This window comes from Catharus ustulatus, chromosome 9, assembly GCF_009819885.2.
Source record: "Catharus ustulatus isolate bCatUst1 chromosome 9, bCatUst1.pri.v2, whole genome shotgun sequence".
In the NCBI taxonomy this organism is placed as follows: Eukaryota; Metazoa; Chordata; class Aves; order Passeriformes; family Turdidae; genus Catharus; species Catharus ustulatus.
In genome coordinates, this window is record NC_046229.1 from 15,649,645 (window position 1) to 15,677,483 (window position 27,839).

Here is a 27,839-nt window from a genome sequence, read left to right on the forward strand (position 1 = left end):
AAGCTTTAGGTACAAAAGGAAATAGCCTCTCGTGCAGCCCTTTCTGGGACTCCATGGAAGTGATGTTATCATAGATGTTTGCCAAGATGTGCAAGGCACGCACCAAGCCCTCCACCCACCACACAGAGCTCTGGGGAGGCATGTGTGCATTCCTGCTTTCTAAAGCCTTTGCCATTTCACTGTTTTCAATATGACATCCTGGTCACTGCCTACTCAACACAGACACTCAAGCTAAACAAAACTGACAGTAACCACACCGGGAAGGGGAGGATGCCTTGGAGAGGTAAGGGATCAATCAGGAATGGGCAGGTAGCATCCAGCAGAAATGAGCACCTTCTCTCCCTTTCCGTAACACACTGCTGTAATGATGTTACCAGGAGGAAGAACTGTTTTGAGTTAAATGTTCAGAGGAGCACTACAATGCAGTGTCATGCATTGTTACAGTTTTGAAAGGATACTTGTTCAATTATTGTTTCACTTTTATTTCACAGAAAATTCAAGGGCAGGATTGCTCCATCATTCAAGAACACTAATAATGTTCAAATTATATCTGGAAGTTCTCTCTCTTGTTCATGACGCTGCCTGGACAAGTCACTCATGGAAAGAACTAAATTCCTCCTCCTGAAGGGGAAATGGTACAAATGGCAGCAGGACTCACAGAGCTACATACCAGTGTGTCATGGGAAGGACCAATGAAAACTCACTTTGATTCTGGCTAAGAAGCAGCTGCTTCTGAGAGTAGCATGTGGTAAACACTACTCTGGTGTTCTCCCCTTAAAGAGCATCCAGGTGTGTTACAAAGAGTAAATACACATGGTTATGCACAAGAAGTGCATGTGCACAAGTTGTACACAGCATCTCAGAGGTTACACTATTGGGGGAGAATTTAAGACAACTCTGCAACTGGTAAGAGAAAAACACTATGTAAAAAACAACAAAACCAAGCACACGCCTGTGGATCTCCCAATGCACTATGGCTACCAAAGATGGGAACTAAAAGAGACATGAGGAGGGTTACATGAAAAGATGCTTACAGGAAGGCAGGCTGTCACTGCCCATTGAGGAGATAACTGGGTGGCACTTCAATGCATGCACTGCCTCATGAACTAGTTTATGAATGGGCTGAGGATATTAAAAAAGTACTAAGATCTAAAGTAAGGCTCCTGTGGGTGTGCATCCTCCACGCCTCTCTCCAATGGAATTGCCTGTGTCCCCCATGCATGCAGGGGGCTGCAACGGCTGCACAGGGAAGGCAACATCAGGTTCAAGGGCATTAGGGATGACACCAAGTACACCAAAACACACACCAGCTCTTGTGTACAGGCCAGTAGATACAATTATCGCGGGCAGCAGCGATGCACTGCGTGGGGCTGAGCTCGGGCTCAGCACGTACTGAACATGGGCTCTGTGGACTGAGCCGGGCTGCACCGAGGACACGAACCCGCACAATCCGCCAGCGACCCATCCCGCCGGACGGGCTGGGCAAGCTGACACGGAGCGAAAGCCCGCACGCCCCAGAATGGATGAGTCATAGTTCACACTGTCCATCCATGACCGTGTCTCAGGAGCAGAGCATCGCTCTCCAGGGCGCCCAGCACCGCGGGGCTCCGCCGCACAGCGGGCCGGGCTGCCGGGGCGGGATGCCGGGCTGGAGCCGCTGCCGGGGCCGCTCCGCCGAGCAGGGCTGCAGCTCCGAGCGCGGTCCCCGCCGCGGGCTGGGGCGGGCCCGGGGACACTCCCGACGGCGCGGCCGCCCCGAGCTCACCTGCGCGGGCACCGCTCCCGCACCGCTCCGCTATCCCCGCTCCGCTCCGCTCCTCACCTCCTTCCGGCGGCTGGGCGCGCCCGGGCGGGTGAGCAGCGCCGTCTCCTCGCACACCACGGCCACATCCTCCACGAAGACACAGTCGGGGAGGCTCTCGTCGGCCGGCAGCTCCAGCACCTGCAGCCCCAGCTTGCCCCGCAGCACACCCACATACAGCTGATACTCCCTCTCCGCGCGGGCGAAGTCAACCTCGGGGCCCGCCGTGCTGCGCAGCGCCTGCCGGCACAGCGACTCGGGCAGCGCCCGCACCACGGCGTGCGTGCAGCGCCCGAAGGCGGCGAGGCCGCCGCTCAGCCCGGCCATGCTGCGCGGCGGGGATGGCGGAGAGGGACGAGAGGGACGAGCGGGACGCGCGGCGGAGGGGGACGCGGGGGACGCGCGGCCGCCGCCGGCGCTGGCAGCGGAGAAAGCGCCGCCCGCGGCCCGGCCGCGCCCCATTGGCTCCCCACCAGGCACATTTCACGGGGCCGCCGCCGCCGCGCCCCCATTGGCTGGCAGCAGAGCCGGGCCGCGCCATTGGCCGCCCCCCGCGCGGCGCCCTTACCTGTGCGGGCGGGCCCCGTGTGTGGCCTCAGGGGCGGCGGGCGGCTCTGCCCGGTTCCCACAGTTCTGCCAAAGGCACAGCTGGGCTGAAGCGTTCGAACCCCCCACATTGTCCAGGCACACTCTTACATCCATTCCAGCCGGGCTGGGGCGGGGAAGGTCCATGACCCTCCTGCTCGAGGGTGCCTTGGCTTGGCCACCTGCGAGCCCTCTGCCGCTGCCTTCTTCCCTGCTGGCACAGCTGAAGACCAGGTGCGTGACCAAAGGAAGAATATCCCATGACAAGGGCAGTTCCAAATACAAATCCTAAGGAAATAAGCCCAGCCGACTCTCGTGTCATGGCTTTCTACAAAGCACGCACTGGCAGAGCGTGTCCACCTGCTCCCACTCCTTTACACCATTAAGGTTTGCACCTCCACGGAGTAGGAGGGACACCGGTGTTCTGCTCCACCTCCGCCTCAGGGACTGAAACAAGGAAGATTTCACACACTTTTCCCTAAAACCCGCTTCCCTCGGTGTCATTTTCCCCAGTTTTACCCTGACTGGAGGTTATCCTGGAGGAGGGCCAGCCCTTGTCAGAGCACATCTCTGTCTCCCAGGCAAATGGGCTTTGTGCCAGGCAAAGCAACATCCGCAGCAGCAGTCCTCAGCTGTACTGCTCCCAAGCCACCCAGGTAGCTCCAAGGTCTGTCCTCACCAGAGCAGACAGGAAAAAAGAAGGAATATGGATTTTCCTTCCAGCTCTGCTTTTGCTAGCAAAGCTTTTGCAAGTGTCCCTCTGGTCATGGAAGGCACCCCACGAGCACACAGCTCTGTGTTCCCACTCCTGAGCCCAGACAAAACCCAGAGCTGCCTTGGCCACGCTGTCACAGATGTTTTCAGATGTTCAGCATTTGGGAATCTAGTTAATGAATAGCATGAAGGAAATACCAAAGTGTGTTTCTAAAATGGCAGCTCACTAGATTTTCATCTGCATTTTTCACACGTTCTCCAAATATTCTGTAAAAGCTGTTTCAACTTATTATGCACAGGCACAGTTATTTGAATAACTGTCATTCACTGAATAATGTGCAAATATTACTTCACTTAAACAAATGGACAGGTAATCGAGTTGCTATCATGTAGGATATATCAAATTTTGGAAAAACCACTACAAGTAGCATCATACTGTATCTGATATAACATGTAATCCTTCTACCATCCTAAAAGTCTATTTGGACTGATTACATATTTGAGATGTAGCCATCGGCATAGTTTGGTTTTCTTTTAGTTAGCATTACTTTTGGCCAGAAGAAAAAGTGCTACATCCAGTAATTTTAAAACTTGCCAGGGTTCCTATCAGAAAAGGTATTGAAAATAGTTGTCCTGTAGCCAATGGATTGGAAAGTTATAATCAATACAGATGTTTTTGACATCTGCAATTACTTTATGAATTTGTAAGTGATGATGATTTTTAGATCTCACTGAAAATACAAGCTATGAGGTGATGCTACACTCTAACTCACACACACCTGACATGCTGTCTAGGACAGAGAGGCTTGCCCCAGAGGCACAGTCACCAGCCCAGCTCAGGTGGCTACAGCTGCTCTCTGGGAGCTGGTCAGGTACACTTCTCACAGCTGCTCAGTACCTTTGTGGGAGACGAGGCTGGAGAATGTCTTTGTGAGACACAGTGCTACGAGACAGTGTGTGTTAGGCACACCATTGTGTGTTGGAAGTACATATCATAGCTGTTTAAACAAGGTCTTGGAACTAATTACTACAGTAAAAAATTCATCCGCGTTCCCATAAATATATAAAACTGCCCAGTTTAAATACAAATTAAGATCTGGTTTCTGATTGTATTGTTGTTCTATTTTTTACGGTGAATAGAAAGGCATCATTAACAATCTAGGAACAGATGCACCCAGAGTAATATTGTGCATATTTATAATAAGATTATCTAAATATCAGTTTACTCACAAATTATCGTTACAAATTAGAATGTGTTCACATAGTCTTATGGGAGTGTTGTTAAAATTCATTGTATGCAGTAATGCAAAATAGGTCAGGCGCCAACACAGTATTTAAATATTGTCTACCTTGTTGAATATCCAATATTTTCCTGTATCTATGTCCTGCTGGAGAGACTAGTACAAAAAAAGAACAAAGCTGCCCCCCAGCAAAGAAAAAAGCTGTGTCACACTGTGGAAGTAATGCAGAACAATGAAAAGTATGCTCCTAATAGAATATGGACTGCAGACCACTTGAGCAGTATCACAGCAAGCTGTATTTGGAAAGGAGAAAATGCTTTATTTTCAGAGGAAATGCAAACAGAGGAGGATGCAAATCCAGGTGTTTTGTGACTGCACTGCACTACTGGCAGTGACAGCAGAAGAAAATTGCTTTGCAACACTCACTTGAGGGTGCATTTGTGAGCAGTGTGTTTGCTTTTGGAGAAAGGGATAGATCTTGAAACAGGAGACATGGTTTAAAAGTTATGACAGAAAAGTATTGATACCCAGAGTGAAATTTTATCAATTTGACCCAAAAAAATAGTAGCATATCAATAAGATGATTTTTTTTCACAGCCACAACTTGAGAACAGTCTGCAGCTGTGTAAAAAATTACCACAAAGATGGAGGGAGTAATTTCCACAAGGCAGAAGGCAAGCAACACACTTAAATTGTATCAAGGAAGAGTACAGAAAACTTTCTAACAATAAAGAGCCAAGAAAAAGATTGCCTGGTAAAAAATGCAGCCTCTATTCCCAGTGTTTTTAGGAGGAAGAAACATCTGCTAGGAGCAGAAAGCCAGAGATGGGGAAGAAGGATGGATAAGGAGAGGTCCCTTCCAGTCCTGTGATTCAATTATTATTTTTACACTGGATACTATTGTTTTAGTGAAACAGCTATGTAAGAATGAATCTAATGTGCCCAGTAGCAAATACACAACCTTTACCTGGGTCACTGAAGGTCAGGAATGGCCATTGCTGCTGAACAGTTTGTGTGACCATGACAAAGGAGAATCTGGATCACTGCTGAATACAAATGCATACCACACAGGCAATTGCTCAGGCATGATAGGCAGCTGCAATGTTGGAAAACATTTCCCATTGTTTGGAAATGCTGGAACATCACCACTGTCCATAAAACCTTAATGGACATCTCACGCTATTAATGAAATGCCACTTGAAACTCCAGAGAGTGAAAAGCCGGGACAAGACAGCAACTAAACCATTCAGTCACCAGCATATCCCACTGTAACAAAGGGAATCTGCAGCAGAAAGATGGGGAGACACTGAATTTCACTTCTCAAAAGGAATACAAATGATTTCTTTAGCTCAATAGAAAACTGGAACTAACTGCACAGCCAAACACCATTATTAACACTGATCTGCTGGAAAAGCTCCCATTATGATCAGTGGATCATTCTCTTAGAAGAGGTGCATGACCAGGTCTTACTCACAGCCACAGAAGAGAAAAATGTTACTTTAATCATGCCTTGGATACACAAACAGTGACTCAAAGGGTTTTTCACCCAGGCAGTTGTCAGAAGTTTTCTCTTTCTGCTCTTCTACTGTAAAAAAACATGGTGACTCAGTGAGTCAATATTTCTACTAAATAATTAAGTGTCAGGCTCCTCATTTAGAGAAGCTGAAGACATTGGGCAGGCAACAAGTCACTTCACCCTATGGACAAGTTCCCAAGTGCTTTTATATTTTCCAAGTGCTGAACAGATTTGTTTACCATCTATTGCTTACATAACAGATCACTTCTGGAAGAGACCAGAAGAAGAGACCATTTATGCCATCCAGAACTTTTTCTGGATGGCATAAATCAATACTGCATCTGCCAGCCTGTAGAGAAATCCTTTTGGGGAGCAGCATTTTCCCTTGCCTGAGTTGAACCCGTGCTATCTCAGAGTCTTACCAGCATCAGATAAATTCTATATATAGCTGGTTCGGGGGAAACACAGTATTTGTTTTGTCTGCTATGGGATAATGATCTGGGTGTTTCCTCAGCTGGCATTTTGCATCCTGCAGAGAAGGAGGAATTCCCATGCACTGACAGCTACACAGTTGTTGGGAGACAAAGCTGTCAGAGGGTGATTCTTTGCAAGTCAGCTTTGGCAGCATTGTTGCATTGACACACAGCACCAAGCAGCCTGGACAACATGCAGAGGCACAGGGCATTCCTCACATTTGTAATCTTCCCACGTGCTTTGCTACAATAGATTAAAGTTATTGTGTACAACCAGAATCAACTTCTGGATTTACTTGGCCAAGCAAACAGATCACTGAGGAAAGAGCTGACAGTTTGCCTTCTTTGCTCCCATCTCCTCACCTTCACCATGCCTTATGATCACTTTTACCCTTCTCTCTATGCAGGAGAAAAGTCACTCCTTGAATTAAAAAAAAAAAAGCACAGGTTGGGTACCACAGGTATGACCATGATGGAAAAGTGAGATTAATAGTCTGTGGAAATTCATACTGAATAACACAAGTAAACATATCTCTTACAGAAAATGATAGAAATGCACCATTTGTGTCCCTGATGGACAGACTTCCCAGAAATATGCCAGAAATGCTACTCCAGCTAAGAGAGGGAGGAGACAGAGCTAGGATAAGTGCCTTGCAAATGGTTCTTGTTGTGACTGCAATACAACAATAAAACTATTTCTACTATCAACAGCATTTTTAATAAAGTATGCTATTTTATAAGCTTGGCAAGAAAGCATCAGCTCTAGCGGTAGAAGGGGAAATGGTTCATGCCATTCATACTTGTGCAGCTACTGTTCAATGGGTCTCATGAATCCAAAACCAGCTGCTGGGAAGTGCCCACTGTGGGGCTTCCTGAGGGAAGGGTGGGATAAAGCCTTTGTTAAATTCATGGCTGCTAAGCTGGGCTGCACTTACACAGGAGGGAAAATGCATATGCTGTGTTCTTGCCTTCCTTTCATATCTACCATCAAAACTATGTCTCCATTGCCTAAAAAAGCAAACACTTAAAGATGCTGATGGATGCAAGTTAATATTTTTGAAGGGACCCAAGCCCTTTGCAATGTAACTTGAGTTACCTTTTAGTGTTTGTCCTAAGACTCCATTTCCCTGCTGCAGAGCCAGCTGACCAGCTGGCAGCACCCGCAGGTGTGGCAGCCTGTCCTTCCCGTGCATTGCCTGAAAAGCCCTCACAAGCTCAGCAGTAAGAGGCAGTGACATTTGGCTGTAAAGTTTTTTGCTTTTCATGGTTTGCATTTCTCATTCCTTCTAGAAGCCAGCTGCCTGATAATTAATTCACAGGCTTTCTTATCAGTTAGGCATCTTTTTCCTTGATTTATAAAAGCTTTCTACGTTTTTTGTGTTGATTTGGTCAATAACTAGCAAATGCAACTATGAAGCTTTATGTTTACATGAAACTTGTTAAAGTGGAATTAACTTCTATATCTGAATGAAACAGAATATATGTGTGCATATATATATAGATATACTTATTTGTATATATATATATGCACACAAGCCAACAACTTTGTGATTTTCTTTGTATTCCGGCAAAGGACTAGGAGTTCTTTTACCATCTTCCTCAGCACTAAGATTAGTGCTAGAGACAAACAAGCAGATTAATACACCACAAATCAAGCTAAAATAGATTTCCAATAGGCTTTTCTACCAAGTTTATTATTATGCTGTCCTATGTGTCAGAGTTAAGAAGTCATAAACAAAGAAGAATACATGGATACAGTGTTAGTGTATCCAAGTGGCAATAACTCTTGCTATAATGCATCACAGAACAGGCTTGGAGTGATCTCATCTTCTTCAAAGCGAATGTTTAACAGCTGTTTGCCCCATGGGGGCACAATGGGAAAGTGCTTCCATAGGAGGCAGGTACCATACTGGGAGTGACACCAGTTGGACAGCTTGAGGAGGCAATGGGTGATCAGCATGTTTCATTTGAACTGCTATTCCTTATCACTTACCAAGAGGTTTCTGGATACCTCAAACTCACCAGCTGAAATAGAAATGGTGAAATTAAGATGCAGTTCCAAAAGGGGCAAAACTAGTCCCAACAATGTCACTGGCGAGTAGTGCCATCACACATGATAGAAATCAGAAGCAGCACAGACAAACCTGCAGCAGATAAACCTGCAGGGCACTGCCTTCAGCAGATAAACTTGTACCCTTGATACACCTAATGTTTAATTCTGAGGACATGCTGAGCTGAAGCATCTATGGGCTTTAAGGTCTGTTTTCCAAATGTCAGTAAAAAGACCAGAGCTTATCTCTGTGTATTTGGTATTATAATCATGTATCCTTTTCAGTGCAAAAGCTTTTGTCACGATGTCCAATTTGAACCTCTGAAGGCATAACTTCTGCCTGATTTGCCCTAGATGTCTATTGAGAAGAATTTGTCTCCATTGTGTTTTTAACTGTCTTTCAAGTACCCATAAGTTGTTTCTAGTTCCTTTTTTAGCCTTCTCATTTCCCAACCAAAGAAGCCTAACTAACTCTCCAAATCTCTTTCCATGCCACATGTTTCAGACTCCTAATTATCATGGTAGTCTTCTGCAGGGCAATTTCCAGTTTCTCAATCTCTCTTTTCATGGGGCAGCTCCAGACCAGAGACAGTATTCCAGATACGGCCTCACCAGTATCAGGTAGATGGGGATAACAATTTCTCTCAATTTACTGGCCATGATCATCCTGTTGCAGCCTAATACACTATTCGTATATTTGCAGACTATGAACCTGGAGCCCACAGCAACCCTCAGATCCTTTTCTGCAGGACTCTGGTTAGTTCCTATTGTGTACAGATCTACCCATTTGCAAATCTTTGTAGTTCTCCTTGTTGACCTTCATGAAGCCCAGTGCTCAGTTTTCATAGGGTCCATCTGAATTCTCCCACCTATCAGCACAACTCAAAATGAAGATTTCCCCCTCAAGCACATTCAAACCACAAAGAGAAAAAGGTAGATTAAACTAATTTACTGCTGATAAAATCAACAGCAACCTTCTATACATAATACAAACCCTCCTATCCTTTCACTTGGTTAGAAAGAATTCTAGTCAAAATCAGCTCCTTCCTCTTAGTTCCATGGAAATACATCTGCATTCAGCTTTAGGGACCTATGTCTAGTTACACCAGTAAAATATCTCAGTCACATTTTTTATGCTGTCTTTAAACTGGTGACTATGAGTCTTTTTTCTCCCTGAAATCCTGAGGACTTGTGATGACCTGTAAATTACTGTTTGCTATATGCTGCAGGTGTTCTGCACCAATGCTTACACTTCTGTCTGATGTGCTGGTATTTAGATTTCTCTGTCCTTCTCCATTTGATGGCAACTTAATATTTTGTGGAAATACAACTGCTTTAATTTTAGGTAGAGATACAAACACTGCTAACCACGTTATTGGAAAGGAGCGAGTGTTGCCTTAATAAAGTTAAGTCGGTTCACATGGGGAATATGTTTGCCAGTAGCTTTGCTGACCACATAAATTCAGTTCTGTTTGAAATGCATCTGTAAAATCAAATGCAGAGGACCAGTTATGCCTTTTACAATTTAACTGCAAAGGCAAAATCAGCACTGAAAGCAGAGACCTCTCACTGATTTCTCTGAAAGCTATATCAGAAAATTTCATGCATTTTGGCAGTTCTATTCCTTACTGCTATAAATACATATAGACTACTGCCTCAAAATGCTTAGATTCTTATTCCTTTCAGGATCAAGGAAGAAATTCCATATGGTAATAAGTACAGTAAGTGGGGATGGAAGAAATTTTATTGTGCATCTATATAAAATATAATTATTTAATGATTATGATCATAGTTTTAGATTCTGGATAGATAGATCTAAATTGAGATCTAAAGATCTCACTTTAACAGATGCATTAGCAGCAGGGATGGAACTGTATACTTATTCTTTTCAGTTACAAATAATACAAAACAGCTTTTTAACAACACAGGGGAAAGCATTCTTTCATTTATTTTTCACAGGAGAAAGATACGTTTTTAAGGATAATCAATGGTTTCAGGTGATTCCACTTCTGAATAGCCTTCTTTCAAGACCTGAAAGTCAAAGGCTTGGGGAAGCACCCTGTAAAAACAGCATCTGAAGTATCCTAAGTAGGACATACCACACCATGATTCATTTCTCAAAATCTCTCCAGAAACAGTGAAGATGATAAGAAGTGTCATGTGGGAAGCATTTTGTAGCCAACAGTAGAACTGCTTGTATAAAATGACACTATAACCCAACCCTGATTGGCAAAGGGAATATATCAACCACTGTTGTATTTTAATAGCTGTGTAGAGGTACCAGATGACTTTTGCTGTGTATATTGTCACCTTCTCATTAGAAAGGGATATACACACACAAAAGTAACGTTGTGATTCTAAAATATTCTAATATGCAAGACATAATTAAAGATCAACCAACTGAAAAGACATCATTTTCCTATTTTAAATTTGGCAAATATGAATCTAAAACTCACCATTTTAATCTCTATTCTCTTGTTCACATGTAAGGCTTTCTTTCCACTACATACTGCTTTAATGGGATTAGTTACTAAAGTCAACAAGAAAAAAAAAAAATCACTCTTTCCAATAGGGCCTATTTGAATTTGATTTTTTTCCCTATGCATTAAGTTAAATCTTTCTTAAAGAAAGAAGAAAAAACATTAAGACATGGCTAGTCAATAACCATATTAATCCATGTTAGACATTTCATAGATTCATAGAAAGGGACCTAGAAGCTCCTTGGCTGGAAGGGACGTTAAAAATCCTCTAGTTCCAACTCCCCTGCTGTGGGACAGCTGCTTGAAGCCCAATCCAACTTTAAACACTGACAAGGATGAGGCATCTACAGCTTCTCTGCACAACCTGTTCCAGGGACTCACCATCCTTCAGTAAAGTACTTATTCCAAACATCTAATCTAAATACCTCTGGTTTTAGCTTTAAACTATTCCTTCTTGCCCCCTATCTTGCCTATGTAAAAGTTTCTCTGTCTCCCTTTTATAAGCCCCCTTTAAGTGCTGGAAGGCCACAGTGAGGTGTCCCTGGGGCTGTCTCTTCTGCTGGCTGAACAACCTCAGGCTGTCTTCATAGGAGAGGTGCTCTCTCCTGGTAAATCAGGAAAAGCTGTGCACACATTGACCCTGCATGGGCACACCAATCTCCATTACATGCACAAAGTTAGATTGAGTAGCTGTATAAAAATGTTGGTGCCTCATGATGCTATTTGTGTATTGCAAACTTCAGCCAGTGTGGGTTTTTGATTGCTTTGCAAAATTAATTCTATCCCCTCTCTCTCCCCTCAACCTTTTCTTCCAAGTTACTCCATTAATTTTTTCCTAGTGGCATTACTAAATAACAAAATACATAACAGTTTTCTCCTTGTGTCTTTCTTTCAAGATCATGACCTGCACCAGCTATATTGAAACAACGTAGTCCCTGAAACAAGGAAACTATCGAGGACAGGAAAAAAAATGTGGCATTTAGCCCATGAGATTTGGAAGCCTCCCCCAAAAGTGATCATGTTGACTATGGACATCTGTGTCTTCAAAGCGAAATGCAAAATACACTTCTTTGATCTAATCTTCTGCTCAGTAACACCACATTTATAAACAAATATGCATCATATAAAATCAACATTAACTTTCTCCTGTTGAGCAGGGAGAGAAGAAGGCCCTTTCTGTGCCCATTTTATTTTTGGGGTGCAACTGGACATTACAGCAAAGAGATGCTTTATATAAGGACCTAGATAGGGGGAGATTTTCATAACTAGCAGCATGTTGAGCACTGCCAATGTGGCGAGTCAGTTTTTACCATTAACGCCTTGCAATTCTAGCCACATATTCAGCTGAAATCCCGCCTGAAATCTGCCAATGAAAGCAGCTTTAGCTTGATCACAGCAGTGACAGGCAATGAAGATGCACATCAGGCTGATGAGCACTAAAAGTAAATTGTTTGTCCAGATGGAAATCAATAGCTCTCTTCACACTCTTCATTCTCTGGCAAGATCAGGAGCTTTGGATGGCAATTAAAGCTTACCCAGCTGCCAAGTGTACTAATTATGCACACAAGAAATCCCACATTTTGCCTTCTACCTGAAACATCCCTTGTGCCACATTCATTAAACTCATTACAGTCAGACCTCCTGTTGCTAGCACTGATGTACATTTTAACACAAAACTCCCAAATAAATCCTTGTTTGCACCCAGCCCCACCAGTGAGGAATCCTCCCGAAGCCTTACAGATGCTCTGTGGTGGTCACAGCCTCTGTGCCACACAGAGATTTTCACAAGGTCCTTCCAGGCACTGTTTTCTCTCATCCACCCCATTTTCAGTATTTTTCACCTCCTATTGAAATTCCCAGCCCATCCTCCCTTGCTGAGGGCAGTTCCCATTCATCACTGCCCTCTGACTACTCCTTCACTGGCCTTTGTCTCTTCTGCTCACACTGAGCTTCCCTGCATCCCCTCCAGCCACCAGCCTGACTGCACAGGATCTGCATTGCTGACAAACTGCATGGACTGTGCATGCAGGACACCCTCCAGTGCTGCCTTTGGACACTCACCTGCACGGGCAGGTAACCCCAGGCAGGCACAGCACAGAGAGCTGCAAAGGGCAGTGAGACTGATTGCAGTTTGATGGACTTGTCTGATTCTCTTGGAAATGAAGCCAAATATTTTATGTGTTTTGTAATTACAGTGTTCATCCATCTTTTGTGAATTGAGGCAGGTCTGGGTTCTGAGGAATCCCTTATAAGGAACAATATAGCAAAAATTTCTCTTAGAATTTCATAATTAATTTTCCCTGCATGTTTTTGGAGCTGTATAAATAAAATTAACTAATGGAGAGCTGAGTTAGAGCAGTGCAAACAGTTTCCAGGAATGTCCTAATTGTTCTTGACCCAAATACACTTTTCCAGAAATTTTCAATAGATCAGGTCTGAATCTAATGCTATTAGTGATGCTGTGCAAAATATGACAATGAAAAGAGTCACTGAATCTTAGGCCTCTTATTTTATCATTATGATTAATATTTTGTTATGAATTATATTGGGAAAACCCATTTGGTACCCATAGATTCAAGAGCAAGGGGTTTAAAAAGCTCCAAATAACCAATGGTAACAGGCCAACAGCTCCAGACCACATTGCTCAAAACAATCTTTTGTATAAATCACTTTCTTCATGCACAAAATACTTAGATTAGTCAAATAAGCCTAAGTTGATCAGGATTCGACAATATTCACAAAGTAACAACTAAGCCATGGGAAACATTGAGGGAGAAAAGAGAGGGCCAGAGGGAACCCATCAGTCCCTGTGAGCCATCCATCACCTTTAATTTATATCTAAGGAAGAGGAAGGTTAAAAAGAGTATTGTGAACATTATAAGGTATTTGCTTGTGTTACACTCTTTTTTGGTCACTTTAGTAGCATTTTGGTTGCTATGTATTCTCAGCCTCCCATACACTGCTCTGGAGGGGCAGAGAGGCCTTAAAGACAGGCATAAACGGATTTATATTGTCAGAGAAGCAGAGAGGCACCTTAGAGCTAATGAAAATTGTCTCCACTATCAAAGAAAGGAAAAACATTGAACAGACAGTACTATTGTTGATGCAAAAAGTAGTTAAAAAATTCATTTCATCTCAGTGTGTTATAGTTCACCAATAAATGCCATACTAATTCTCTTTTAATACAAATAATTCACATGCACATAAACCAGACGCCCCTCGGGCAGATAAAGCCCAAGGGGGATCCTCCTTGAAGGAGAAAAAGAGCAGCTGTCCTTCATCAGCTGGGCACCAAAGGGATGCCTTGCTATCTCATAAAAGCTCCCAGTCAGTCCTAGGTGTGGGATCATCTATCACAATAGGCAAAGTGCCATCTCTCACGCTGGTGAAGTGCTGTGTAATTTTCAGGGCTGTGAATATGGTTTGTAGTTATATTTGATAGGGCCACAGGACATAAATTACATAGTTTTTACATCTAGCAGCTACTGCAAATTCTTAACTGACATTAGCTCCTAGGGATTTTCCAGCAGTGATGAAGAAGAGGGGGGAAAAATATGTGTTCTGAACTTTTTAGGAGACTTTATTTAAAAAAAAAAAAAAAGAGATCTGGGAAAAAGAATTTAAAATGTCTATACAGGAATGTTTTATTATTACTATTCTTGTTTTGTTGCCAGTTCAACCAGAAAACATCCCAATAGGACTAGTGTGCCAAAAAGACACAATTTTTAATATTTTTTTCTTTTTTTAAGGTCTAGGGCTGGCAGTATCTTTTGAGATATGTCACAGCAAGACCAGTTTTCTTCTCCTATTTGCAATGATTTGTAAGCACTGCTGTCAGGCAATATTTGGGTCTGGAAACCAGTTCCATAAAAAACGATAGCTTGTAACCCCTTGTGAACATTTTGGGTGCAATGTTGATCATACTTGCTGACTATTGTGGCAGATCCTCTCCAGGACACAAAGCAAGAAGGGCCTTCCTGCAGAGACCTTCACAATGGAATTTGAGGAGAGAAATCCTAATCACAGTGCAAGAGTACATACTCTGAGATTCCCTGGGGTTTACTGTCATTAAGGAACCGGAGGCTGAAATGTCGGCACACCAATGCCATCCTCAGACCCTGATCCCAGGGAAATGCTGAATGATTGAAGATTAGCAACTATTTAATCCATTTTGGCCTGGAAAGAATTTAAGAAGAATGAGAAGCTTGAATCAAAACTTGAGTAAGCCTGAAGCTATCTTGACATGTTTGTGAAATAAATTCCCTCCCGACACTTTTCTATTATTTCAGTTCTTGGATCATCATTCTATGCATGCTGGGACCAACAATGGCTTTTATTGTAGCCTGCCCAATTTTCCTCTTGCACACAAAGGGAAAGCTCCCTTGGTGAATGCCAGAGGCAAATACTGCTTTCTCAAAAAGTTACATGGGAGAAGTATGCTTTGGCTTTTGTTTGCGTACTGTAAGCTTCAGCCACACTGAGAACAGGCTGAGTCATTCATAAATATGGCCTTTGGACTTTAAAGGTCAGATGTGCTTTCCATAATAAAAACCTTTTAACACAAAATCATCCTGGCAAACACAAACAGCAGTTTCAAGCGAGGTATCGCAAAGGACCCACCAGGATAAACACCCCACCCATAAACTGTTGCTCTGCAGTCTACAACAAGCAGTACCAAAACAAGAAAAAGTTTTTGAGTGAAGGTGGTCTTGGAAAGGTCTAGGAAAACCTATGATGTTTTTCACATACCATAGGGAAGAAGAAGTATACAAAAATGCAGAAAAGGTAATTACGGAAATTACAGAAAAGGTAAATTTGAGAGTATGCAAACTTCTGTCTACAGGTGGCCAGCTCAGGAAAGAAGTGGCATGCAAAGGAGCAGCTCATGGATGAGAAGACTTGCAGAGATATTACAAGGGCTGGTTGCAAATAAGAGAATAACATTTAAGGCCTTGAAAAGAAGCAGAAGTTATTTCCAAACATAATGAAAAACTCAAACTCTTTCAGGGGCTTAAGGGTATTTAAATGCAAATGAACTTCCTTCACTCAATCCAGAATCAAGACCTGCTTAGAAATTCTTGCATTATTTTCTGTTGAGTAATCATAACATTTGAGCATGCAGCATAGTTTGGGAAAGGGCTGTGAGCATGGTAGCTGGGTGTGCATGGGATTATCTCTGTTAAATAGCACAGATGTCTGCTCTGAATGTCACAGCACCTTCACAGACGGGTTTTGTGTACGTCTGTTTAGTGGAGACCAACTCCCTTCCACATCTGCCTGAATGCCAGCACTTGCTGGAAATCTGCTATTTTAATGAAAATAAGTTAGAAATATGTAGAAAAGGTAGCCTGGAGTTACTTTTATACAAGAGCCACAACATATTTTAAAATGTGTGACTTTGATTGGGCTTGATGAAAGGCTGTGGGATGACAGACAGAACCAAAGTCCTCCAAGTTCATGCAAGCAGTAGTGGGAAGCAGCTGAGCCTTGTACTGCACTCTGGCTCTGCTGCCTCCTAAGCCTCTTCTTCCTTTCCACGCCTGTCAGTAGTCTCACCACCTCCCTTCCATTCAAGCTCTCTGATTTGGGTAACTTCCACTTCTCCTTACCCTTTTTATCCTCCAGAAATGTGTCTAGGCTCCAATATTTCTCTACAGCTCTACTGAGAAGTCTGGGCTGACCTGGTTGTGACTGGATCATGGTACCCCTTCTGCCACGCTTGCTCTGCCCACCCCACTGGTTTGTGATGTTCATTTTCAAATTGCCCAACTTTGGGATCCCTCAAAGTCACAGCTCCTCATGGTTCATCCAACCTTCATCAGGTCTGGGCTTCTCAGAGTAAGCCTGAGGTCAGTGGGAGCTGCCCTAGGTCCCTGTGACCTCAGTGTGCCTTTACCATCTTCAGATACTTCTTGCTTCTCCTTTGACAATGCAGCCCTGGCCTCACCAGACTCTAAAACCATCTCTGATATACACACACCCCTGGTGCTCCTTCCAAGCCCACTCAGACAGATGTTCTCTTCTCTTTCTCCTGTGCCACCTCTCCATAAGTAAATGTTTTGCTAATTCTGCTCTGTTTATCACATCTTGTCTTTTAAATCCCTCCTCAAACTCCCTCTCACCAGCCTGCTCACAATGCAAACACAGTAATGCTCGCTTTATTTGCTTCAGCTTTATGTCACATTGCAATATGACTTAACTCCTTCCCTGGGTGCTCGCCTGGTGGGGTGCCAAAGGAACAAGCTGGGGGGACAGGACAGGCTCCTGAGCACAGGGAAGGCTCCAAACACTTCTCCCAGCTCCCCACATCAGTTAGTGCCACCATGGTCCCCATCCCCAGGTTCTTCATCCCCTCTTCTGTCAGCTCTTGGTCATGCTTAAATTTGCAGTGCTAGGCTCTCTGGCCAGCAAATCGTGTCACCTCCAATAAGAGGATTTCTCTGAAAACACCCAGTAAATTTCTGGGTACTGCCAATTTACCAAAGGGAAGGCTGTTTCTCTTTCCAAATAACATGAAAATGAGTTGATCTGGAAACATTTGTTTATAGTGTTTGATAAATGTTTGCTTGTGCTGATTAGGAGTGATGCTATTCCTATGCCCAGTTTATTAGTGTGTGATTAGAATGATGTGTCATTTCAGCTGACTGCCTCTTTAAAAAGCCAGTACCGAGAGCCTTCAAGTGAGCATATGAAGGTGGAAAATAAAACACGAAATTAGCCACATTTTAGAATATTTGAGCTACTGGATTTCTATTGCAGGTATCTAAATGCTGAAATCCCTCACCCTGTACTTTTCCCCTGCTCTACAGCCAAGAAGACATCAGAGCTACTGTCACAGTTTCTACATTTGAACTTGTTAAGGTTTGAGCCTGTAACCGCTGCAGATTATGAAAAGACATATCCCTAGTGAAATAGATATTTAATTTGTATTTGAAGTAATTTTTTTTGAAACTAGACCCAGGTTTATTTTACACAGAAGCCTTACGGATGACATTTTCTTAAGCTTCAAATTGTACTCCAATGAGTAAGATCTTATTTTAACTTGCTTATAAGGATTTCTCTTGGCAAGTGACTGCAATGTGCTATTTTATTTGTAGTTAATGTCCTGAAAACCAAGGCATCACAGACAAGTTTTCTCCTCTGGTATTAGAGCAGCAGTGAGGAGATGTGCCAGTGATGCCTGAGTGAATTTATGAGACAAGCTGTCATGAAGATGGAAAACAAGGGAAGAAGTGGCTGTGGATGGATGAGTGAGCCCATGCAGGAAGAGTGCTTGGAGCCCACACAGGACACACCATGGGGTAGCTGGAACCTGTGTACTGAGAGACATTTATTGCCTCGGTAATGCAGAGCGAAATGAGTATCCCAACCAGGCAGCAAATGGGCTGAAAATGAATAGCAACAACTGGATACAAATAAAATTTATAAAAGCATGCTCTACAGCTAAGCAGAGAGATACTGGTATCATTTAGAGCCCCAACCTAGGCAAGTGATCCAGACTAGAAACTCCCCTGAAAGCATAGATTGCTCTCTGTATTTTAATACACAAAAGCAAAATTCTGATTTAGGCAATCACCTAAGTGTATATGCTTGTATCTTCAAGCAATATTTAAAATTCACAAAGCAAAGATGATAGCCTGAGGATATGTCATTTCCCACAGAGAAAGCTGAGCTCTTCTGCCTTGAGCCCACACATACTGGTGCTGACTCAAGGGAGACTTTCCTTGGAAAAACTCACAAGGAGGATGAGAATAAAATAACATGCAGAAGAAAATCTATGGAGACAGGGTGGGTATGTTCTGGTTGCCATTAGGAAAAGCAGGTTAGGGACGGATATCTTCTCAAGTGTTAATATCTTGGCAAGAATCTGACCTGAAACACAGAGATCATCATTGTAGTAATGCATTTTCTGTGTCTGGATCTAGGGAGGAAAGAAAGCAAATCCATTTCTGCAACAGAGCTGAGGGTCTTTAGCTGGGACAGTTTTCCCACCCCTCCTGCCCAATACCCAGGCAGTCACCTCGGAGCTCACCACACACAGGTACAGGATGGAACTTATTTTTAAAAGCCAGATGTCAAAAGGACACCTTTTTCCTCTCAAAATGGAAAACTTCTTGTACTAGAATAAAATAATTGAAAAGTTGCTGAAACAAGAGAGTAACAGTTAATCCTGCCCAAAGGGTAGATCTAAATTCTCCCTGGAAAGGCTACTGCATTTGGGATTATATATAGTGGTTAACCAAATATTCAAGGGACATTAGTAATTACCATAACATCCCACCACTTACTCTGTCAAAAGCACAATTTATGCAACAAACCCATCACTTCAAAAGGAATTTGTTTACTTTAAAAATAGTTGGAAATACATTTCCAACCCACAGTTTTTTCCCCAATGCCTTCCTGTCCCCACCTCAAAAAATGCATGAAAGGCTTCTAGGTGTTTTGTGCAAACACCTTTTCCAGGGAATTTTCCCTCAGTGCCATTCATTTGTAATGTGTGCTGTGCCAGGGCACACAGCTCCTTGCTTTCCCTGCTGTCCTGGCAGAGGTGTCTGCTGGCTGCCAGGAGGAGATGGCAGCTCCTGCTGCTGGCCCCCAAGCCCAGAGCCCTCCTGCTGCCCCATGCATCCACTGCGGGAAAAGCCAATTGGCTCTCAAGCTCAGTGGGGCAGGGAAGAGGGTCACAAAGTGAGTTGCTGAACAGAAATCAAATGCTGCCATTGTTTTATGCTTGTTTTATGCTGTCATTTCTAAAAATCTAAGTTTTATGAAAAATACACGTCTGGAAGGAGAAATGCATCAGGGACTTGTAGATGGATGTCAGAAGCCAACAGTTCCATCCTTCTGCAAAACCAGCACCAAGCACCAGAGGTGTACTGGGATGCAGGAAAGTTCATGCTTCTCTTAGCTGCTTTACTCTGGACTACAAACAAGCTGCAGCTCTGGCTGGACAGCCCCTGCCCACAGGGAGCAGCTCCTCTCCATGGGAATCAGCTTTTCCAGCAGGAGCCTGCAGCTGTCAATGGCAAACCAACCAGCCCTTATCATTCGAGGCTACACTGACTCAGGACCCTAAAAATACGAGCAGCTGGTGCCAAGCCCTGTGCTCTTGGGTCTCACAGCCCTGATGCTGAGCTGACCCACCACTCCTGGAGCACTTTACCAGCCAGGTGCTGGCCTGCCCAGACTTTATGTAACCCAAAGCCATTTCAGTGAGGTGTCACACTGCTAACTGAAATCTTGCTCGTTAAATCTATTGCACTTGGTAATTTACCTACACTCTGGGAATAACAGACGCTTTTAGGGACAAGGGATCAAGATTGATCCCTAATAATGCCATGTTTTTATAGAAGCACTTCAGTTTTTGATGGGATTTTTTTAAGAGTGTGGAATATTTATAGACAAATGGAACAGAGCAGTGGAATAAAAATACACTTTAAAACTGAAGTTTATGCTGTTAACTGACAGTACTGGTAACCAAGAGAGAAGCAGTGCTGGGTTATATAATTTTGCTCAATCAGCCCAGCTTGACTTGTTAGGCTGAACTTAACTGGTCCCCTGAGCTTGTGCCCACTGCCTTCAGCGGGGCCTAGGACAAGGCTCCCAGTCTGTCCCTTCCCTCAGCACAGGCACAGAGCTGGCAGCTCCTCGCAGCACGGCAGGCTGGCCAGAGAGACCTTGGCTGCACAGGAGGCAGCTCCCACACCTGGCACAGCTCAGGTCCATCTGTGCCCCTGCCTGCTCCCTGGGCACAGCATCACCCTCCTCCTGCCCTGCTTTCTGCTCAGCTCTGCCTCTGCCCTTGGTGGCTTTGCAGCTGAGCCTGCCTTGGCAGAGGCTCATTACTAAAATAACTCTGTAAGGCTTAAAGAAGAGATCTTGCAAAGATATGGGAACTGAAAGCCCCACTTTGCTCATATTTGTCTTCCCTTGGCAGTGTGCATGCCACAGGGCTATCATCTTGCTTCCAGGCTGAAATAGAAATTCAGTAATGCATACTTGGGAAGTGCTGTCACTGCAGTAATCATTTAATAGTGACAAATAAGACAGGGAATAAAACAAACAGATGGAAAATGGTCATCCCCATCCATGAACACCTGCTCTGGGATGCAGTCTGTAATGATCTATATACACATTAGAGACAAAATTACTTTACCACCTGTTGGAGAGTATTTGTTCAGATCTGGGAATCAACAGTCTAAAAAGTACCTAGCTGTAGTTTTGAAAATAACAGATTATCTCATTCACAAAAAAAGTTCTTGAATTGGGAAACAAAACAAGAGTAAAAATATTCCTTAAAGAAAACCAGTATGAGGCCCAGCATTATTATTATAACAAGTCACTGACATCAAACTTCCAGGACTTTTTCAAATGTGTTATTGTTCAAAAGAGGCATTTTTCTGATTACAAACCAAGTGGAGCCTTCCATACATTCAGTTTCTGGGTCTTCAGGCATTTAAGCAGAAGGCAAGAATTTAAAAGATTTTTAAGGCTTCTGAAGCCCATATTGAATTTGGGAAACCTACATCCTCAATGCCTCTGTAAGAAAAGGCCAACCTTGGCTTACAGGTTGTATGGATAAGCAAGATTTTAGGAGCATAATAATACTGGCAGGCATCCCAGTCTGAGTACAGTTTACATTAAAAACACAAAAAAAACCTTTGCAAGAAGACCTTGTATCTGTTCCCTCAGAAAAATTAGCCATGTTTATTAGGTTTTTCCAGAGAAGCGGAGAAATGAAGCAAAGAAAACATACCTCTGTTCAACAACACCCTCCCAGGAAAAGCCTCCAGTCTCCATCCTTGTGCTGGAATGTGTTTTCATTCCTGCTTTTTGACGGTATCTCAAAATGCAGATGGGTGGATTGCTCTTACTTTAAACTGGTGTGGCTTTGTGCTATGAAGTCACTGTCCAGTAAAATTTCAGCTGTTTCTGTACATGAGGATTTTAAGACTGGGATTTCTGGTCTTTATCTGTAAGAAGGACAGGTTTAGGTTTCCACAAACTGAGTAAAAAGAATTTTCTTTCCCCACTCTACCCTCCCTTCTGGTGTTTATGGGAGAAGCAGAATGGGTCCTGAACACGCACAGCTTCATTCTCTTGTCTTTTTGAGTGCATATAAACACATCAAAACAGCTCTCTAGCTTTTCCCTGAACAAAAAGCTCAGGTAGATGGCATCTTGTGATAATTAATTTCTGAGGCAGCAGTACTTGTGCACAAACAGAACAGACATAATTGCAGCCCTGGACTTTGAACTGAATCCTTGATGTCCAACAACGTGTTTGAAAAAACTCAATAATGGGAAGAAAGGAAAAGCAGATGTCAACACGGGAAGAAAATGGAAAGCAAGTGGGTTGAATTTTGGTGGTGATTATATAAAACAAGTGTGAGCACAGAGAGTATATATATAAACCTTACTGCATACTTCAATATCAATTATAAACCATCATTCCAAAAATAACTTTCCCGGCAAAAAAACATATCCAAAGGAGGAACAGAAGACTGTTATATAAAGGGATCCAGGGTCAGAAAGGAAGGTCCAAGAACAGTGATCTATTCACAAACTCTGAATTACTTCACCTCTTTGATGGAAAAATACAGGGCAAGCATAAGGTTTTCTCGCTTCATGTGGTTAAAACTATAAATACATTCTCTGCTGACCTGCAGGTACTCACTGATGCCAGGCAGACTAAAAGGGAACTCTTGCCAGCCTTTCACTCCTTTTTTTTTTTTTTGATAACAGGTACATGTTCACAGTCCTTAGCCACAGCATGGTTCAAAAATTACTTTGGGATTTGAACCAGTAATGGTGGCTATTTTTACCATCCTCTTGCCTAGATCTGTGGGATTTTCCCCATTAGATAATTGCTATTTTAAGAGTAACTTGTCAGCCAACATAAGAAAGATGAGATCCAAACTTTGCACTGTTTGTGTCACCATCTTGAGTCAGTATTTGGTAATGCTGTAAAACAAATCAGTTTAGGCATCTGAGGCACAGAAACAACCTTTGACCAAATTAGGCACTGTGAGTAGACCTGACCCCAATAAAAAAAAACATTCAGTGTGTTTCAGATTCTGCCTACTGCTTTTTGGCAGAGAAAAGCAATTAACCCTGTTTCAAGATGCAGCCAATATTGTTCTAACTTCTGAATCAGTGCAGGGTCTCGGAGAGCCTGGCAGTGTCCCACTGGAGTTACCTTGCCTTGCAAAGGGGATCCCTACAGGGGCATGTCCTGCTGCTGCTGGCCAGTGTCAAACCCAGAGCAGTGCAGATTGGGAAAGACTTCAGCTGAAAGAAATTGGTATTTTTCTTCCTGCACAGAAAGGAATGGACTCAGCAGGTGCAAGACTTTCCTCTTTTTCCCCCCCTTGACAACTTGCAGCCCAATGTTTATCAAATGGTACCCTGAATCTTCTGCATCACATTTGCTTTGACTAAAATACTTCACTTTAACTAACACAATGTGTATGATCACAAACAAAAACTTTTTAAAAGCAGGACTTCTGTGGAAACAAAGTGTGCTGTTTCCCATATAGATGAGATGTTAATTTTCCTAATGAAATAAAAGATTTGCATATAACTCTGTTGCTTTCTATTCCTGATGAACCCAGAGTCTCATGCTGGCTCGTCTCAGTGTGACATCTGATGATACACACGGTGTAATCACTTCACCTTCTTGCCTTCTGACCTTTTTTGTTTCCTCTAACTGAAATGAGACGGTTCCAAAAATCCCCTGTGTCATCCTCTGCACCAGGGAGTTTTGGGGCAGGCCAAAACTGATGATCTGTATCTTTGGCCCACACTGGGGTGATGCTCTGCTGCTTGTGATCCTGTGCCATCACCAAGCAGAGAACCTGCCAGCAGCTCAGTGGACACAAGAAGATTTTGGCTGAACCCCAGTGCACTCCAGGATGACAATTGCTACAATTTGTTAATAGCTTGAAAAATTTAGAGCAGTCTTAACACTGCTCCAAATCCTCTGAGGCTGCTTAACCTTCCCTGCTGCACTGTTGTGACTGTCAGAATCCACCCCCTCAGTCCTCTCCAATGAAACAATTTCAATTTTTGCCTTCAAACAGGCAAACTACATAAGAAATTCCACATGCAGTTCATGAGGACAGCTGGAGACACCTACAAGGGCCTGCCAAATGCAGGCAGCTCCACAATGCCCTGCTGGCACCACTGCCTTATGTGCATCCTTCTCATCCAACCTCCACCCATCCTCATTCACAACAAAAAATTTATACAAATCTCACTGTACTAAAGTCCCTGCCTGTGAACTATCAGGTGATCCTGGAGGGTTCCAGGTGGCTGCAGCCCTTCCAGGCTAACAGCTTTGTGTAAAGGACTAGTGCATCAAAGGGTTCAAATATTACAATCCCAAAACAAGACCAGGAGACCCACAAAGTGTACTTGTACTGTAACACTCATTTAGCATTTTTAAATGGTACCATCTTCTCCTGAAGACAATATTCATGTTTGGAGGTTGGTTTTTTTTTAAATACAAACAATATTGTTTTGAATGTACTTCAAATTTTCTTTGGAGATTCTTTTTCAAGCAGCCACATGATCTGTATTTACTTACAGAGAGTGTACAGTGCTTTTGCTTTGGGTTTTTTTAAGCAAGCTACAGTTGTAAATAAGGCCTCTGATGACTAAAATGGCATGGGATCAATGTGTGAAGCTTTTTTAGGCTGTTATTTGAACGTCTAAGAAAACTTGGTTCATTTTTTCCTCTGCACAGGCAAGTTTGCTTCTGTGTACAGCAACAGAGGAGAGAAAAACACTGGGAAGATGTTGGAAAATATCATAGTAAAACTGCAAACACTGACAGGTGGGCTCAGAAGAGGTAAATCTCTCCATCATTTTGTTTTTAATGGACTAGATTTGATAGTGAAGCACTGCCTTCCCCTCCTGTTTAGGAAGGAGCCTATTTACAGAGGAAGACAGAAAGGTCACGGGGCTGGAGCATTGGAGAATGGCATAAACATTTCACTCGAATTCCTTAGCCCTGCAGAGCCTCTCCTGCCTCCCAAACCCTCGCAGGGACCCCTCCTGCAAGCAGGGGTGAGCAGGTCAGCCCAGGCTGGCGTGGGTTCATCCCCAGGAGCAGCTCACACACCCTGCCCAGATGAGCCATTCCTGCTGCTGGCTGCCTGCTCCAGCTGGGCACAGCTCTGAGAGCAGCACTGGGGTGGCCAAGGCAAGCACAGCTCGGGCAGGGCACAGAGGGCACTGCTGGCACCTCCCCAGCCGTGAGCTGCCTTTTGGGGATGCTGTTTGTGGTGGCTGGCAGCTCCCAGTGCCCAGGGCAGGGCTGTACCCACTGCCCTGCTGCGCACCCACGCTGCTGGCGGCCGTGCGGCACCCTGGGCACAGCGAGCAGCACAATTTCTTGTTAGGAACATTTGAAAGCAGTGTTAGAGAAATGTACCACTTTTGGAAAACTGTGTGTCACAGAGCTGTTGTGTTTCTGAAGCGGGGAGACACGAGGTGGAAGTGCAGCTTTACACAAGCAGGAGGAAAAAGCTTGGCAGTGTTTTCAGCTCCACAGAATCTTAGCTGCTGTAGCATGGGCAGAGCAGTGTTTGCCCAAGCATTCAGGTAATTTTTCCCAAGCAATACTCCTGAAAGGGCTATTTTTTTCTGCACAGCATCTCCCAGGTCCTGTGTTGCTATCTCCCCATCAGTCCCCTGAGGACAGCAGGACTGAGTGGCAGGAAATGTCCCAACAGGAGCCCAACCTCGAGAGGCAGCACCACCACCCACAGCACCCCGACCTCGGCTGGCTCTGCTCCCAGTGGGGATGCTCACCCTCCCACGGTGACATTAACATCCCCCACAGTTTCTCTGCATCACAAATGAGCTGCAAAGCTGCCAGTGAGGGAAGGGGAAGGACACCTCTGAGCTCCTGCCCCAGTCTCTCTCCAGCTGCCAAAAGGAGGGCAGAGCCTCCCCTCAAACTGCAGCAGCAAAGGCTCACCCAGGGGTGCTGGGAGGCACTGGGGTGGGTCCAGCCACGTCTCCATGCCCGGGTGGTGTGGCCAAGCTGACCAGATGGAGTGTGGAGGAACAAGGACTGCTCAGTGGTTTTAAAAGGGGAAATTATTTTTCTGCCAGACCATCCCAAGCTTCCAGCACTCGCCACACCATCTGACCATGGGCTACATTTAAAACATGCATTCTGGCTTTTTCTTGCCAGGGAAAGGATATGAATAACAACCTGGTACAGCCTTCTTATAAAGCCACATTTTTCTGGTTAGTAAAATCTCTGGCAAAAACACGAAGAACCGGATGGCTTGCAGTGTGCCAGCATACCAGATGCAGGCTGGATGCCTGCACGATGACGGGCAGCTGGACATCACTGTCTCTAGCAGCACCCTGGCCTGTGAAACACCCTGACCCTGGGGAGAAGGAAAGGTAGGGTGACTCAGAGAAGACATGTGCCCATTTTCCAGTAGCCCTTCTACCAAACCAAACACTTGGAAGAACTGGTGGAGCCATGAGCAAGCTGTGGGCAGTAGAACTAATGAGACTTCATTTCCTATGGATTTGTGTCCTGCGGTTGGACTTTCCAGTGTCTGAAGACCATATGAGCACCAAGGAGACACTCTGTGGTCACTGCCTCTCCCTCTGCATTCCCACCTTGGATTCCTCCTCCAGCCTCTAACTGGAGCTGGGCTCAGGCCATCAGCTCTCCCAGGGCATTGGGGACATCCTCTTTCCCCAGCTCCTCCCCTTCCTGGGCTCTGCCTCTGGCTTAATCTCTCGGAAACAAATACTTTCATTGCATAGTTGGCTGAAATAGATCCCGTGGACTCAAAAATAGAGGGTGAACTAGCAGGCAGAAGTGACTAACAAAAATGCCTATAGTAAGAAAGCCAGCATAACAACCTTACATAAACATTAAATATAAAGAAGGAGCAGCCCACATCCTTGAGTCTAGAAGCCACAAGTGAAAACTTTCTCAGGGCCAGGAGATGCTGGGCACGTAACACACACCCCTGAGCACTCAGGGCAGCAAGGGAGAGGGAGGGAGTTGTGATGATGGCTCCCAGTTACCTCCCTGGACATCAGCACTCACTTCCCAAACTCCCCCTGCATCCCCGGAAAACTCAGCAGTGCAGTCCCTGCTGTTCCACCTCCTGCTGTGGATGTGAGGATCAGGAAGCATCACTGCACAGGTCACCAGCACAGCAGCACAGGGGTGAGTGGAAAAAGGCTGGTAAACTCATCTGTTTGGTGCACAGCTGGGCAGGCACACACTGCATTTCCCACATTAAAAGTGGATCTGTTTTGCATATGGTGCTTACCCTCAGTGAAACTAATTATGTAGTGCCAGCAAGGAAACACTGAGCTTTGCTGACCTGCACATGGTTCAGTGCCACAGACTGACTGTTGCTGCACTAAATACTGCTTCACATTCATCTCTTGCAAGGGCACACAGACTAATGTTCCACCGTGAAGATACATGACAAAATAAGCAGAACACATCAGATGCAGCAACAAAAGGTTACCCGGCTCTATTTACAGTCCTGGAGGTGTCATATGCCCAAAGCTACATAGTTTTTAAAAAGGACAGAAAATGAGGTTCTAGTGGCCATGGGGGTTGCTGTCAAAGGCAGTGGCAGCAGCACGGTGCAGCCACAGCCCAGCAGGAGGGGAGCAGCGATTCCCCGTGCAGGGCTGCAGGAGGGGTGAGCAGGGATGCAGGCACAGCTCCCTGCAGCACACGTGGCTGGGCTCAGGGAAGGGTGCTTGTTGCCATGGAGAGGCAAAGCCCCCTCCCCAGAGCAGCCCTGCACCTCTGGAGTGTTATCCATAAGGCAGAGCCAGACTGATCACAGTCACAGGGAGACACAAGGCGTAAGCAGGAATGAGAGAGGCTCAGGCTGGGTTTGGAATTCCAGCCTGAATTATCCAGTCATCTTCTATTTTCCCTATGGGTTGGCTTCCCACGTGTAAAATGCACAGGCA

General features: G+C 44.4%; 1 protein-coding gene across 2 annotated transcripts in view; it reads right to left on the bottom strand.

Annotated features, from left to right (window-relative positions):
- DDAH1 (dimethylarginine dimethylaminohydrolase 1) overlaps nt 1–27,839 on the bottom strand; it is a 101,539-nt gene that overhangs the window by 61,230 nt on the left and 12,470 nt on the right. The window contains exon 1 of one of the 2 annotated variants that reach the window (XM_033067157.1): nt 1,823–2,143. The exons of the other annotated variant lie outside the window; for it this stretch is intronic. Coding sequence (XP_032923048.1) covers nt 1,823–2,128 — 306 coding nt within the window. The 5' untranslated portion in view covers nt 2,129–2,143. Of the gene's footprint in view, nt 1–1,822; nt 2,144–27,839 lie in introns of those variants that run through there. 2 annotated transcript variants of the gene reach the window in all.